At 33.3% G+C, this 16,133-nt stretch overlaps 2 protein-coding genes across 6 annotated transcripts in view; one reads left to right on the plus strand and one right to left on the minus strand.

The window, feature by feature from the left end:
- LOC105138550 (signal recognition particle subunit SRP68-like) overlaps nt 1-3,947 on the minus strand; it is a 6,638-nt gene extending 2,691 nt beyond the window's left edge. The window contains exons 1-7 of one of the 4 annotated variants that reach the window (XM_011044660.1): nt 3,332-3,947; nt 3,130-3,196; nt 2,896-3,006; nt 2,382-2,577; nt 1,786-1,871; nt 991-1,186; nt 458-569 (exon numbers count right to left, since the gene is read on the minus strand). In XM_011044660.1, the coding sequence (XP_011042962.1) occupies nt 458-569; nt 991-1,186; nt 1,786-1,871; nt 2,382-2,577; nt 2,896-3,006; nt 3,130-3,196; nt 3,332-3,422 (859 nt within the window). In that variant the 5' untranslated portion in view covers nt 3,423-3,947. Of the gene's footprint in view, nt 1-457; nt 570-990; nt 1,187-1,785; nt 1,872-2,381; nt 2,586-2,895; nt 3,007-3,129; nt 3,197-3,331 lie in introns of those variants that run through there. The other 3 variants (XM_011044661.1, XM_011044663.1, XM_011044662.1) reach the window with 3 other exon arrangements.
- A 2,414-nt stretch (nt 3,948-6,361) lies between these two features.
- On the plus strand, nt 6,362-14,282 carry LOC105138552 (TAF RNA polymerase I subunit A). 2 transcript variants are annotated; one of them, XM_011044665.1, is made up of 10 exons: nt 6,362-6,478; nt 6,580-6,994; nt 7,597-7,734; nt 7,894-7,976; nt 8,682-9,163; nt 10,663-10,817; nt 11,921-12,006; nt 12,443-12,576; nt 13,154-13,459; nt 13,804-14,282. In XM_011044665.1, the coding sequence occupies exons 2-10, from the start codon at nt 6,590-6,592 to the stop codon at nt 13,989-13,991; spliced, it is 1,977 nt and encodes a 658-aa protein (XP_011042967.1). In that variant the 5' UTR covers nt 6,362-6,478; nt 6,580-6,589; the 3' UTR covers nt 13,992-14,282. The 2 variants fall into 2 exon arrangements, with proteins under 2 accessions (XP_011042967.1, XP_011042966.1); XM_011044664.1 differs by having other exon boundaries at nt 6,583-6,994.
- The last annotated feature ends 1,851 nt before the right edge of the window (nt 14,283-16,133 follow it).

A 16,133-nucleotide genomic window follows, 5' to 3' on the forward strand; every position in this document is an offset into this window, starting at 1 on the left:
TTGGCCAGCAAATTATGTCAGCCTCCTCATAAATATCACTAAATATGCAACATGAAGAACAAAGAGAGTCATTTTCATTGATCTCTCAATGAAGTTTAGAAAAATTATAGTTGTCAAAAGTAAAACAATGCTTCTCACCCACAGAGAAAAAACCATTTCACATATATTGCCATCACCTGCATTGAATCATACTTTTCCATTTAAAGATGCACATGAACAGAATTTATCAAGAATCAGTCCATGAAATTTGGTGAGGAGATTCATCAAAAAGAATCTGGAGAAATAGCATAATGACCATCCATGTAATTGTTCAAGAACTGCTAAACGAGAAGATTTCATACCAGCCATGGATGTTTACTAAATAAGCAAACCCAGCAGGTTATTACACACCTACAAGTATAGTACTCCATAATAATATTCCCACCTAAATCTTCACCCAAAGAAATCAAATGCCAACCTTTTAAAATAGAAACCCGAGTTTTTGCATTCGAAATTGGAAATCTGTGACCAAGCCAGTGAAACTCCGTCAGTGATGCAGCCTGTTGAGATCTCGCTTCAGCCATTGCAGCCTACAAAACAAGGCAGAATATTCTTAAATGCAAGAATGAAAATGACAAAATAAACAACCATAATATATTCCTCAAATCAAACTACAGAATAGATAAAAGATGAGTTTACAAATTCAATAACCATTGGCTAACATGATGTCCTAGACAGAATTCAATGCAGAGGGAATCACTAGTTTGTATAAAAAAGGCTAGAGTGGAATTGGTCTAACATGAACATTCTGCTTACACTGCTTCAAGTGCACAAAATCATTTTTATAATCAGAAAGAAAGCTTCATCAACAATGACACTGTTATTGCCAGAATTTAATTTTTCAAATGATAAGGCAACAGAATAAAAACAGGCAATTACTGAAGATACTGAAAGTAGGAGACACGAAAACAAGCAGGTCATGCACAAATTCTGATAAAAGACCATACTCACCTCCAATTTTGCTTTGAAAAGGTCTAGGGCAGGACCTTCCATCTCACCAATTTGCAAGAGTTCAGAAGTTTTCAGATTTGACTCGCCAATTTTGTGTCGGCAATATCTAACACTAGGTTCCAGCTCCTCAACACGCTCATGGCACAAAACTTGATTTTCTAAGTCTCCATATTTCCCAAGTTCCTCATATACAGCTCTACACAACATATCAAGCTAGTCAAACACAATAGTCAGTTATACAGGCCAAAAACTTATTTATCAAGTACTAAATAAATCTCTTTATACTTGGAATTATTTGATGAGAGGATTTTGGTCGAGAAAGTGATACTAGAAATCAAAATGTTGGCCTTCTTTGAGAGCGTCAATGTTTTAAGGGGACAGTGTAATTATTGCATCCACAATTACAAATTTAATAGTGATGTTTCAAATATTAACCTTCTGTTGCTTTACTTTGATATAAAAAAAAAGTATGATGGACAATTTAGCAAACTGATGTGAACTTAATGTTAACTATTTGAAGTGGATAATCACTATGGAATAGATGAAAGCAAAGAGTAAGGACATGGCATAATGGAGAGAGTAAAATTCTCAGGCTAATGAACTCAAGTACATAGAATCGTGTCTTTGGAAAATAGCCACCATACACAAAAACACATCCGTTCAAGTAACAGCTCAGGAAGTACATGGGCAGGCAAATGGCTGCTTTTTTCAGAAAAGCTTGTTGACAAAGAGAAACACTGTTCCAAAGTAAAAGCAGTAGCGATAATGATCAAATATAATAGAGACAAGAGTAACCTGGCACTGATGAAATTCTTCAATGCAGTGTCCCAATTCCGATCTTGTTCAAACAACAAAAGCCCATTCATGCATGATGCATAGGCCTATAAAATGGACATCAAAAAAGCATTGTTAATTGAGAACGAATGAGCTATCTCAACATGAACTAAACTATAGGAATGCTCCTCAACATGCAGTGAATATTGAGCAGCTATTAGCAAAACAAAGAACCCAAAACAACTTGGTGCTGTTAAGTGATAAAAAAAAAAAAGACCAAAACATCGAAAGGTAAAAAATATGATAAATATGATAGATGACAGAACATACATATAGACTCCAGTTTTGCACTTGTGATTACTTGCATGCTTTTGCATTCTCTCTAAAACAGATGTTCTTAAGATAGAACTGGAGAGCAATTGCTGTGATCATGCTCACCACCACTAAAAAAAACTTGATGGGGAAGTTCACCTATTCTATGTGAAGGAATATCCACAGAAATTCTCGCTGATGCAATTATTATACTAGACACAATTTGCACAAACTTTTCTTTGAATAATCATCATAAGGAGATACCAAAGAAATATGACTCGAGAAAACTAAAAACATGGACACACCTCGGCTTCTAAAGATGTTCTGGAATCTCCCTTGGCAGCGCATAATCTTGAGAATAAATCAGCCCATTTCACTGCCTTCCTCAGTCTCCCAATCAAATAAATACGTTGCTTAGCATTTGGGCCATCTAGAAGCTGTCGTTTTTCCATGGCATGGCTCCATGCTCTCTCCGCTGTATAAAGAACCAGATGCAGATACCTATTCTTCTTCAAACAAGATACATTATAATCTTCAAATACAGTGAAACATTATAATCTTCATAGATTTAATCTGTCATGGATATCATATTTGTTTCAAAATATCCAGTTCTTACTTCTAAAGCAAAACGACCTAACCGATTTCAACTCATGAAACTACACAGCTATTAAAAAAAAAATAACAAAGCTGATTGGAATGAACAAACATCACAAGCATATGGAGAAACAAGTAACAACAAGAAAATAAACCAAAAACAAAATTATACAAATTCTAAAACAAAAGGTGCACTAAACAAAAGCTGTAGTCAACAAGGCATACCTCACTTCAGTAACAGTTGATTCATTCACAGCTCTACGCGTATATTTACCGCGACCATGAGTAAACTTCAATGATTTATATAACCTCCTTAACCGCGCAGTACAATACCTCCTACACTTCCAACAAAATCCAACCCTTTACACGTTCAAATCAAAATTCCTCCAACCATTTACACCTTCAAATCAAAATTCCTTAACTAACAACCAACAAAATACAATAAACTAAGTCACATACCGATAACGCGCATAATCGCCGTGCCTCAATCCATGCTGCATTTGCGCAGATTTCAGTAATTGCAACACTAATTAACAAAATACCTTAACTATCAAAATAATAAAATTAATAATTTTACTCAATTTAAGTATTCAGTTATTTTTTGTTTAAACTGAAATAAATAAAAAATGAGATTGCAAATTCATTCGATAACAATGACAACCATTGATTGTGTATCTCGGATTGATCTGATCAGAATCGTTCTGTTTTGGACCCTCGATTTCCATTGCGGCAACCTCGTTTTCTTTCACCATGATTCCTTCAAACAAACAAAAGAACAATAATCGAGGAAATAAAAAAGTAATTGGATCTGGATATTAGAGATTGAATTTAAATAAAAAGGGAGTGCTAGTAGGGTGACGTGGTGGTGGCTGCGGCCCCGCCTCGTTTTTAGCTTACGCACTGTTTTTAAGCAGGAAAAAAAGGCAAAAGGCAAGAATAAACAAAAGGATCAGAAAAATTCAAGGACCAAAACGAAAACGAAAACAAATAAAAAAAGAAAATAATGAGACTGAGAAGGAGCTTTTATTAAGAGATGAAGGACTAAGAAAAATCAGCTACCCCCTTTTCCCAAGCTAACTCATCCCACGCTGCATTACCAGTGCCTTATATTTCATTTCTCTGGTTTCTGTCCCAAACCTATCAAGCGTTTTGTAGCAGGTAAAGTCGTTCCTTTTCTGATTTTAATCATGTTATTTGAATCAATATACTAATCTTCCATGAATTAATGTTCTTTAAGGAGGGTGAGGATGCGTTTGCATGTAGAGACGGTGGAAGATCTCCCAATGGGAGACGAAGCCAGTGGCAGCAAAGCATTGGAGAGTTGGAAAAAAGAGTGATGAGGCAAGCGTGTTTGATTTTTTTTTTTTATTAATGTGAAGTGTCCGGACCAGCTTGCGTATCCATGACTAATCCCTACGACTCACTAAATATCCTGCAAACCCAGCAGACAAGTAAGGCATTATGAAGATGACAGACATGCACGTCAGGGCTCGAACCTATGTGTAATAAAAGGAGACAAGCCCCTTCCACCGCTAAATCAAGCCCCTCGATGCAAACATATTTGATTTTAATTAACTCTTTATTAAAAAAAAACATACACCAAAACATAATTAATTAGAAAAACCAATCAACCTCCATCCCAGCAATGAGCTCTTGATTTTTTATTTTAATTTATTAATAAGAATGCCCGAGTTAGATCTCAAGCTCTCCATGTGAGATTCCAGAGCCTTTAATAAAATATATAGTTATGAAACCCTTCATCCATGAATCGATACATGCAAACAACAAATAGTAATAAATTTATTTAAATTATTTCAAATTTTATATAAAAATCAAATTATAAAATGTAAAGCGACATCAATCTTATATAAATATTATTTGATATAATAAGTAAAAAGTATCAATTCAAAACAAAAGGTAATACAATAAGCAAAAAAAAATATTGAAATATTATTTGATATAATAAGTAAAAAGTATCAATTCAAAACAAAAATTGATACAATAAGCAAAAAAAAGTATTGAAACCTAATGTCTCAGTATTTATTAATAAATAAAAAGTAATAAATACTTGTGAACCTGTGTTGTTGCAAAAATATGAATAATTTAATTAAATATCTTTAAAAATATTTTATAAATTTATTTATATATCTATATTTAATGTATAAATACATGTGGTAAATATCTCAAACACTCATCTTAAAAAGATAAAACTTTCCTCTAAAAAAAAATCAATCTAAAAGTACTCAAAACCTTTAAATTTTATTGAACAAACATTGAATAAATAGTTTTATGCACTAGATTATGTATGCGTATAAAACTCTAGTATAAATAAAAAAAAATTATACATATATCTAATTAAATAATTTTGTAATTATTGTGTAAAGTAATAAAAAAAATTCATCAACAATTAAAAAAATAGAAAACCAAATGAAAAATAAAAATCAAGTTATCTAACATTATAATACGAGTAATTTATCTAGTTATGTCAAATGAATTTCTCTATTAAAATAAATTTATAATAGAAAAATACATGAAATTTATAATAAAAAACAATAAACATATAAAATTTATTAAAAACTAATTATATATATATATATAAAATAATGCAAGGCTGTACATAATATATATATATATATATATATAACATATATGGCTGCAATAATTAAAATAAAACATATAAGAAATCTTATAAAAAATAAATATTAAAAAAATTTAATTTATATAAAATTAAGAAAAAAATCATAGGTAAATTATATCTACCTCTCTAAAAATTAAATACGTCCAATATCATTTCAAAATAATCACAATCTAATTAAAACATAAATAAAAAATTTATTTGAAAAAATATACACAAATAATACTTTATTTTTTTAACAAATAAAAATTAAAAATAATAATAATAAAATTAAGAATAGGCTAAGCCTAATACATCACCTAATAAAGCAACGCCCTGCACACGAGCCTTTATGTTTTTAAAAAAAGTTTAATGAAAAAAATTATATATCATCTACTCTAAATAGTTGAAAAAAATATCGTGTCATTTAAGAAACTTAGAATCTGGCTACTAAAGTGGCCAGAAAAATAGAGTCTTTTATTTTTTTGTTTAAAAATTTATTTCTAACTAAATTTTAATTAAAAACACCTTAAATCCTTTATTGAATCAATTCATGATTGCCAAGAAGCCAACAAATCACTCTAAAATCTAAAATCAACCCCTCTTGTTATATAAAATTAATACAAAAATCAATTATTTTGATGTCCAATATCCTCATCAGTAACTGCTTTCTTTCTCTATAACAGAATTCAATGATTTTCTCTCTCTTATTTCAAGAAAAGAACTAAAAAAAAGAAAAAAAAAGTCAAGTATCAAAATATATTATCTTGCAATTAAAAGGACTAATCACTTAATATCTAAAAATTAAAGGATTAAAATAAATATTTTAATGAAACTTTCAACTCCCTACATGTTACCTGAAAATTTTACTTCAGTCCCTTAGTTCTCAATGCAATCCTCCTCCTAAGAAAAAAATTGGTTGGGGTTAATTTGAGATTAAAAGAGTCAAATCGCATAAAATAAAAATTTGAGTATCAAAGTAAAAATTATCGTATAACACACTGCTGCGATCCACATTGAATTACAAGAGAGTGCACAAAGTATTTTTGCTACAGTAGAAGGCTGATGCGTTTTAGTTTTTGTTGTAATAACATAATTATAATTTTAATAAGTATCCATCGAATCTCAAAACCCTAATTCTCCTTATTACTCTCGGTTTCTTAAATATTTAATTTGATCAGAGTTTTGCAGCAGGTAAAGACGTTCCTTTTCTGATTTTAATCATGTTACTTGAATTATTATTATTCTACCAATCTTCCATGAATTAATTTTTTGTGTTTGTTTTTGTTTTTGAGGAGGGTGAGGATGTGTTTGCATATTGAGACGGCGGAAAATCTCCCAATGGGGGACGAAGCCAGTGGTAGCAAAGCATTGGAGAGCCCACCCGTGAAGTTAGCACTTGAAGTTGATGCTAAAAAATCGAAAAAACGCAAAAGGAGAACTCATTGTAGTGCAATGGTTGCTAATGATTGTCATATCACGAAACTGGAAAAATCTTATACTAGAGTTATGCTGTCTTTAACCAAGCCATCCTACCTTCTCGGACTTGGTTCCAACTTTATTCGACATGAAAATCGTATGAGATTGTATTATCTTTTGCAAAAATTAGTCAGACAACACAATTGGAGAGAAGCTGCTGGGGTGCTAAGTGTGTTTTTGAGAGCCACATGCAAAGATAAATCTCCTATCTCGAATCGCTTCAAGTATACCGTATGTTTCTGATGCCCACCACAGCCTTGCCCTGTATTTTTTTTCTTTACTGCTGCGCTAATTGTGTTGCCATAAACTGATATTATTTGAAATTTCAGATGTTCACATTTGGGGCATTTGCAATGATGCAACTTGAAGTTTTTTTCTATCATTTATTATTTGTGCTTCGAAGAGAAATGGAGAGATTCTCAAAACAACTGATTTATCATATTCTATTTTGCTTGGTGATGAAACAATATGTTTTGTGAACTGGCTATTGGCAACGTGAGAGACTGAGTTTTTGATCATAGAATCTACACGAGATCAAAGACCATTTAGTGGGTTACACAGAGACTTAAGACCAATGAATGACAAGATGTCGTTTTTTTTTCTTTGGAACCATTGTGTTGCATCCCCAATTTAGCTTCAGCTGCAACGTGGCAGCAATCAGCTGAACTTTTTATCCATTGCTTAGGATTTTGTGCATATCTTGATCATTCTGATCTGTTGAGATTGTAAAGCATTCTTTATATCACATTGCTTGTAATGTATGTATGAAAAATTACAATGATATCTAGGGCATTTATAATACAGCCTTTTAACATACATGGTAGCATGTTTAGGTTGCGCTGGATCTTCTTAAGCACATAGAAGGTGATGATGTCAGTTTGTCAGCAATTTCTAGCATTTATGATACTTGGATGGCAAGGATTGGAACCAACTTATCAAATACAAGAAACAAGGATGGGCAAATGAAAGAGGTATAGTTGAAAAGTTCTCTTTCTATTCTTACAGAAGCATTATTTGTTCAGCACCCATGATATAGCTGGAGTACACCACTTTAACCCCTCTCTCTTTTTCAGATTTTTGTGTGCATTAAAGTCGTTTTGTGCTGATCAAAGACTTTGATTGTTGAACAGGATAGCTTTGTTGTTCGTTTGCAGTTCATCCTTTCCCGTGTTATGCAAGGAGATATTGAAGCTGAACGTCACAATGTCAAAATGTACGATTATCACTTTTTCATACTTAATAGCTGACTAGATAATGGGACTTGCAGCGTACTACAATGCTATATGACCATAATGATATTTCAATGCTACATGTTGTGTTGTTTCATTGCTTTAAAATAAGAAATTATGTGCCCACGTCAGCAACTAGCATCAGGCACAAATACTACTTAACAAAGAAAGGAAGAAAACCCAAGATGCCCTTTGATCTACTTGTGGGTTTCATGTTCTTATGTTTTTACTGTTCGAGGTAGAGCAACCAAGATTTGTCATTATAGATTGATTTTCACTTTTTATCAATGTTGCATATTAAGGATTACACCTCCATCTAAAAGATTATTAACGTCTTGTTTTGCCCAAGTGATACGACAAGTATGCTTTATACTGTCCATCTAACAGGGAAACTGTCATAAGAAGGAAAACCTCTCTCCTTCAGGATAGTTGGATTAAAACTCTTCACTTCTGATACATGAAACAATATTTTATTCAGTTTGTTTTAGATTTTGTAGATCCTAAATTCTTCAAACATGTTTCTGTTTTTTTGTATAGTAAATTGTACACCCTGGATGCTCTTCATTTACACCCTTCTTATATAGATGTGATAATATTAAGTTATAGATCAAGAATTTGAGATTCAGGTTATATGTAATTTCCAAAAGCTTTCTGATCATTTAACCTGCATCATTCTTTTGTTTTCCCAGCTTGATGGAAGAGCGTGGGTACGAGAATCATCCATTTTTTAATATGATCCTGGGCTTGATTTCTAGTCAGTTGTGGTATTCTAGTCTCCCGGAAGAAATGCAATGGAAGGATACTTTCCAAATTCATTCCCCTACGCATTCAGACATGCCAGCCACTCCTTCACAACTAGAGATGTCAGCTATGAGATTCAGCCATGAAGTTGGGGACTCAGAGCGGCACAATGCAATTTTCAATGAAGAAAGTGGCGCTTCCTTTCATTGTGATTCAGAGACTTCTGTCATGAAAGATAAAGAAATATCTGTGGAGGTTGATGGTAGCTTTAACAGAGAAGCATTACCTGTGGAGGTTGGTAAACTGCACAAAGAAAATCTCCAAAAAGACTTTCAACCACAAGGCTTTTATGTGAACTCTGCTGAAAGTGATGCCTCCTTTGATAATAATGGTGGTGTCATGCACTTTGTCCCTAATCCGACTGCCTTTGGTGAGTTCCAAATCCCATTGTTTTGGATTCTTGTTGCATTTTCTAATGCACTGGTAAGACAGCCTCATTGAAAAAGGAAAAAAAGGAACTGAAAAAAAAATCAGAATGGAAACATTTAGGACAATTTAGTGAGAAAGGAAGCTCCTTCAAAGGTCTGTACTGAAGACCAAATCAAACCCAGAAATGTTATTCTGCCTAGTTGCGATAACAACACACCTTCATGAGGTTCTATAATTCTACCTAACTGAGTGGCGTAGCAATACTATATCTTTCACTCCATCAAGGAACACCCTAGAATCATATTTAGTGATGATAAGTTTATGCTGCATATCCCAGGCTGCTGTGGCAACTGAAGTACATTTATATTTTTACTTACGCTGGGAGAGGCCTTTGCATTATGTAGAGAATCATGCATGCATGTTATGTATGCTTTGATGGATACGTAAATGAGGCCCAAATAAGAAGGTATAGAGAAGTTGGGGAAAAATCAATTTCCTGAATTTAACTATCTATAGAACACAATTTCTTTTGGGTTACTCCATGAAAAATCATCCTTGCTCATGCACCAACATGAAATTATCTATATTTAGATGTAGTTCTAGTAATTAACTCGATTGCTACTACACATTTTAAATGCCAAAAGTTGTCATTCTCAATAAAAATTGAACTGATCATCAATTAATATGACATGCTTTTAAATTCTAATGATGGCACAAAGGAATTCTTAATGGATATAATTTCATTAATTATAGTGTCTTTTAATAGTCATAGCATCTTCTTGCTGGTGAATTGCTAATAAGCTGATGAAGACTAGTGTGTTTTTTTTAGTGAATATCAAGTGGGATGATTACACTGATTGAATTCTGAAATAGTGTTGACACTGCTAGTTGCTGACAAAGTCAAATTGCAAGGTAGAGAGGTAGAAAAGAGGGCACACAATTGTTTTCTGATTTGTTTGTTTCAATAGATAAATTAATTGTAAACCTGGAGAAAACCTCCTTAACATTTCCAAAGACACAGGTAATTTTAATTCATGATGATGCTGTCTGTGCCAGCGGTGTAGCTAGTTGGAAGTGGTAGTTGCAAATTATTTCTGATTTTTTTTTTAAGATGCAAATAATTTTACATCTATAAAATTGTTAAGCTATGAAAGATAAAACATAATCTAAGCAACTTTATCTGTTGAAATTCTCAGTTGTTAGTGTAGTTATGTTACAGCCAGTAGGGATGTGATTCTGAAATCTTGATCCCAAAACATTCAATAAAGAATTCAAAACCATGTGCTTCTGTTATGTGAAGTTCATTGGTTGTTGCATTGTTACAGTATTAGATCCCCCTTGTTGAAATGCTTAAATTTCACCGGTAGGAGCTAAAGATTATGACATGATTCTGTTATGCTGAATGATGATTATCGTTATTTTTCATTATATGGAAAAATCTGACGCATGCAAGCACATGCCTAAATATGCATGCTAAATGTTTTATTTGTCTTGCCAAAGAGAACTCAGGTTCATGGCTGTTACCATTGCGAACTGGGAATTGGGACTTGGATCAGATAGTTCGTGATGAGGAATATAGGAATGCAGTGAAGTATTTGCAAGAAGCCATACACTCCACTCCTCCAGTACCAGCAGCCTTGCTTCCTTTGGTACAGGTAAAGGGAACATAAATGATGACTTACATCTTGTAAACATTGTTAAAATATTATTGCAAGAATTTAAACTTTCCTGTATAGGACACAGCATTCACTCTTTCCATTAAGGAAATGTACTTGCTGCATTCAGTTATGCTATGGTGTTGTTTCTAAGAGAAATAGTTTGATCACAGTAGCCTTTTCCCTTGGGGAAAGTATGTGAGTTTAAGACTGCCCGTGTAATATTTTCCCATTTTGCACCATTACGTAGACTGGTGACAGATAATGTTTTTACAACCTTGGGAGTAGCATACAGGATACCTATACTGTAGTTGATTGTTGACAGGGAACCACAAAATAGTATATTGCCTCCCTAGAGACCAGAACTAAGCTGGTTTTCCTTTTCAATTTGATGCAACCTTTAGTCCTGGAGACCAGATTGAGGATATGGAATTTACAACTATACAAGACAAATAACTGGATGCATTTGCTTGCATTTTTTCACTTCAATGCTTCCCCTTTTCCAAGAGGCGAGGCTCTAGAGGCCTGCAGTATGTACATCATTCTAGCATGTCTCCATGTTTTATGAAATAATCAAGAACTACAATCTATGAACCACCTGCCTAGCCCTTCCTCGTGATGAAGTTGGCACAACATTGTTATGTTTAAGAGTGACTGGAGATTATATCTTTTCAACAGTTTATCCAAGGCACCAGCATGTGAGACATTACAATATGGGGCTCTACTGTTATGCAGAACAAACCTGTCCTTGATCTAATTATCGAAACACTGTTTTTTAGATCAAGGCAGGTTGGCTATGTGATATAGAAGATTTGGCCAACAGATGTCTCATTCTTGAGCTCCTCCAATGTTATGAAATTCCTTGTATTCTTAAAATGTATGTGTTGTGCGGTTTTGGTAATGTGTAAGATGATTTTGTCTGTCGCTGATCATCACTGACTTGATCATGTTATCTTCATGACAAAGTAGTGAGGATTTCTTATTGCTTTCTAATAATTGCAGTCATTAGTGTGTATGTGGAATTTATTGATTCCAATATCATTGGTGAATATCATTACTGTTTGAATCTTGATTTCTAAACAGTACAAATTTGCTTTTGCCAGTTATTGCTGATTGGATGCAAAGACAAAGAGGCCCTTGATGAAATTGAGAAGTTCTGTGCCAATTCAAGCGGAGCACTTCCTAAGAGGTACTACTTTGCTGAGTTTTAAACTGCTTCTATCGGCAATGAAGCCTTTGGTGTAGATAATGTGTTACTTATCAAAGAAAGTAATTATATGCATCTGATTGACTTGACAGAGGAACATCTGTAAACTTTGACAAGGAGGATACATTTTTGTTGTTGTGCTACTTCTTGTTTCTCTTTGGTTTTGTTTTTTATTACCAGTGTTGGTTGGTGTTTCCAATAGCTGGTTGTAGTGATGCACACACACGCGCGCGCACACACACACACATGCATGCATGCACATATTTAAGGAAATAGAAGTCCATTAAAAGAGGGTCTAATACCAGTTAGCGTGTATCTAAATTTTCATGCAGCTACACTTGTCTTTGAGCTGTATCCTTTACTCAATCATGTTCTCCTAATCTTGTTCATGATGAAATAAAATATGTAATTTGTGCAGAATGAAGGCTAATATTTTGGAGCAAGTTGATCCTAATAACAGTGTCGTACTTGCAACTTGTTATGAGGACACCTTAAAGAGTGATCCTAAATGCAGCCAGTCATTGGCAAGGCTTATCAGCCTGCATCAGAAAGGTACTCTACGTTCTAAATAACTAAGTTACCACTGTATGCATCAGGCAAGGTTTTCTAGTTTTCTGGACATGAACTTGTTCCTGAATAACCAGCCGCAGGGTATTGTTTATTTACCTTTTGCAGTATTGGAAACCTTTGCACTTTTGTATCTCAAAGATCCATCTTTTTAAATTTGTATCCATCTTCTTAAATTTGTTCACAGTTGCTAATGTACAATGTGGCTGGAACAGTTTTTCTTGCTTGCGGTATCCTTCACTTGCCTTCTTTTTGGCAACTGTGATTTAAAACCATTGTTTGGTTAGTATGATTGACAGGGGAATGAAAGCTAACTTTAGTGCACTTTTATCACCACGTGAGAGGGGGTATGGAAAAGGAAAATTCAGATTTTTTTTTTTTCCTTCTAGTTGCCACCACAATTACTGCCATCATGATCACCTACCAACACCATGGGTTTCTGAGTTCTTAGCATGTGCTTATTGGCATGTGGTGTGTGTTTCGGGTAAATGTTCTCAATGAGTGAAACGATCTGGTTAGCCTGTTTTCCCTTCTCTGATTGCTTTCTTTTGATATATTGCAGGGGATTATAGCCCTCAATCCCTGTTGGAAATGATAGCCTTGCATTTAGATGCTGTCTTTGTGGAATATGATACTTGGAGAGAGTTTGCTTTGTGCTTTTTTAAAGTCTCTCGGTGTGAAGAGGATGAGATGTCAGTTTGTCAGCATGGAAATGAAGGTGGAAAAAGGCAACCCTATTCTGTTTGTTATAATGGAATCCCTAAAATGTTTACCCATGGGAAATCAGTAGGACTTTGGAGGTCTCGCTGCAGATGGTGGTCAACTCGTCATTTCAGCAAGAGCATCCTTGCATCAGAAATTGATGCCGGTACCTATCTTTCGTCTCTATAAGCTGACACATATATTAAGTGATCTTGATCACTCTATCCTTAAATTGCATATCTTTGAACTCCTTATACTGGTTCTGCAACCGACCAGTGAGCAAGGGACAATTTTTCCAACCTCTCTAAACATCTCTGTGAGACTATGATCCACATGCCAATTAATGCACTCATTATATTTGAAATTACTGGAGCATGATAGAATATGACAATAATAGAATGTTGGTCTATCTAGTTAACATGATTGAATAGGGTTGTGTCAAGCTGTCTTTGTAAGGCCGCGACCCAAAACTGAAATCTACATGACGCCTTTATGGTTTTTTTGCAACAGGTGATTGGCAGCTCCTAACTTACAAGGCAGCATGTGCGTCCCACATGTATGGACAGGACTTCGGGTATGTTGCAAAGGCATATACTTGCATACAAAAGGAAAATAACAGGGACTTGTCAATGTTTTTGCGACAGCACATGCAGAATTCCCTCGGACTCTATTCACAGCTCCAAAGAGGGAATAACTAATGTATGTATTTCCCATCAGCAAAGGAAAAATAAAATAAAATAATATTTTGTTTTCATTTTTGTGCAATAGAAATTGCAATTTTTTTCCCAGGTGGTGAATATTTTATTTTTCAACATTTCATTGCATGAATTCTTAAAGATTTCTGCATACAAATGAGTCATTATTTTTTTCTCCACCAAGTAATGGGTTTAATAAAACTCCTTGTAACAATGTAAACACCAATTTGGATGTGGAAATGTTAAATTTCAATTTAATTCACAGTGAAATGAAATGGTTTCTTCTTAGCAGCACAATATATATATATATATATATATATATATATAAATTATATATGATATTTGACTAAAAGCCTTCTCAGACAAAAGTAATTCATAAATATTGTAACATAATACAAATTATAGTAGGAAAAAACATATTAATTTACACCATCCCTTCCATATTTTAAAGAATTACTTTTCACTTATCGAATCAAAATCAACTTTAAAATTTGATGAATAGATTAAAAAAGCTTGACTTTATAGTATTAACATTAACATACAAGTAGTATATATATTTTTCTTAAAAAAATAAACTCATTTGATTAATTACTTTTTGCAAGCACATAAATAGATTCAAGGCTACAAAACTTGCTTTGATTAATTAATTAATATTATTAAAAAATATATTAAGAGAACTAAACATTATTAATCATGTAACAAATTGGATGGAATATAGTATGCCTAGATGCATATGATAAGCCTGAAGACTTGCATCTACAAAGATTACGAGCATAAGATGTCAATCCCTTTCAGCATAATCAAAGTTATTAAACCGAATTGTTGATATCTATTTATTTTTGTATTTTAAAGGTATTTTTTTAAAAAATTATCTTTTTATTTTTTTGTTTTAAATTAATAATTTTTTAATATTTTTAAATCATTTTGATGTGTTGATATAAAAAATATTTTAATAAATAAAAAATATTATTTTAATAATTTATAAATAAAAAATATTTTAAAAAATAACTGTAACCACATTATCAAACACACCTATATTATTTTTTATGATTATTATCAATTAAAATAATATTATATCAATTAAAAAAATAAAAAAAATTGATTTTTTTTATAGATAATCAAACTAGATTTTTTCGAGTCATGAACGTTATAATTGATTCGAGTTAAAAAACAGTGATGCCAATAAATTCAATCAATAAACATGATCAACTCAATAACCATGGGAAATATGAAGAAATTAAGTTTTATTGAACTATCAGGCTTAAGTGAAGAATGGACTTGGCCTGCTTGCTCTTCAGCCATCAATTACAAGTGCTTAGCGTGCAACAAAATGGCATGAGTTATGATTTAACAACAGTGAACTTTAGTTCAATCCACTTGCAAGATTCTTGCCCTCATATTAGACAGCGGATATGTTCTTGAAATCTGCTACAAACTGATGGAGATCGTCTTCCTTTCCTCTAAGTGGTTGACCATTTACTGTCAAAGTCGATAATGAAGGTACGAATTTCCATTGGAGTAAGTTCAACAACCAAAGTAGAAGGATCGATTTGTCCTCCTCTAACAACCTTAGGCACTTGTGTAGAAGAGCCCTCTGCTTCCCAGACGAGCCTCTTTTCAATTTCAGCTCTTTCTTGATTGGCGGATAAGCTTGTTTCTGTTAATCTATTTCATCTGGAAGTTGAATAGAACATTGATAACACAACTAATTGCTTATAGGTATGGATTGATATCGCCATGCATCTAGTTGTTTTTACCTTTTTAGCTTTTAACACCTTTATCAGCTCCACACTTGCCATAACAGATAGATCCTTGTCCTCTCCAATCTTGCATTTGAAATGAGAATTTAGAGAATGAGTCTATAGAAGCAAGGAGGCTTGTTGCTCAAAATCCACATAATAATTATTTTCATATTACCAGTGAAACTTTTCTGGTCTCAGTCAAGAGATCGAGGTTGGTGTAATGAAGAGGTAGATTTTATATGAAAATTTGAAAGAAAGGAGGAACTGTGGAAACCATATGTGTGCCAAGCGAAGGAGAACTGTTCCATCATCCAGTTTCTGTGGAATTCAAGAAAATTAGCTCAAACATTGAAATCCAATTCTTTTACCAGGGAAAGAGATACACACCTGGAGACTTATAATT

This window comes from Populus euphratica, unplaced genomic scaffold (genome assembly GCF_000495115.2).
Source record: "Populus euphratica unplaced genomic scaffold, PopEup_1.0 scaffold79.1, whole genome shotgun sequence".
Classification (NCBI taxonomy): domain Eukaryota; kingdom Viridiplantae; phylum Streptophyta; class Magnoliopsida; order Malpighiales; family Salicaceae; genus Populus; species Populus euphratica.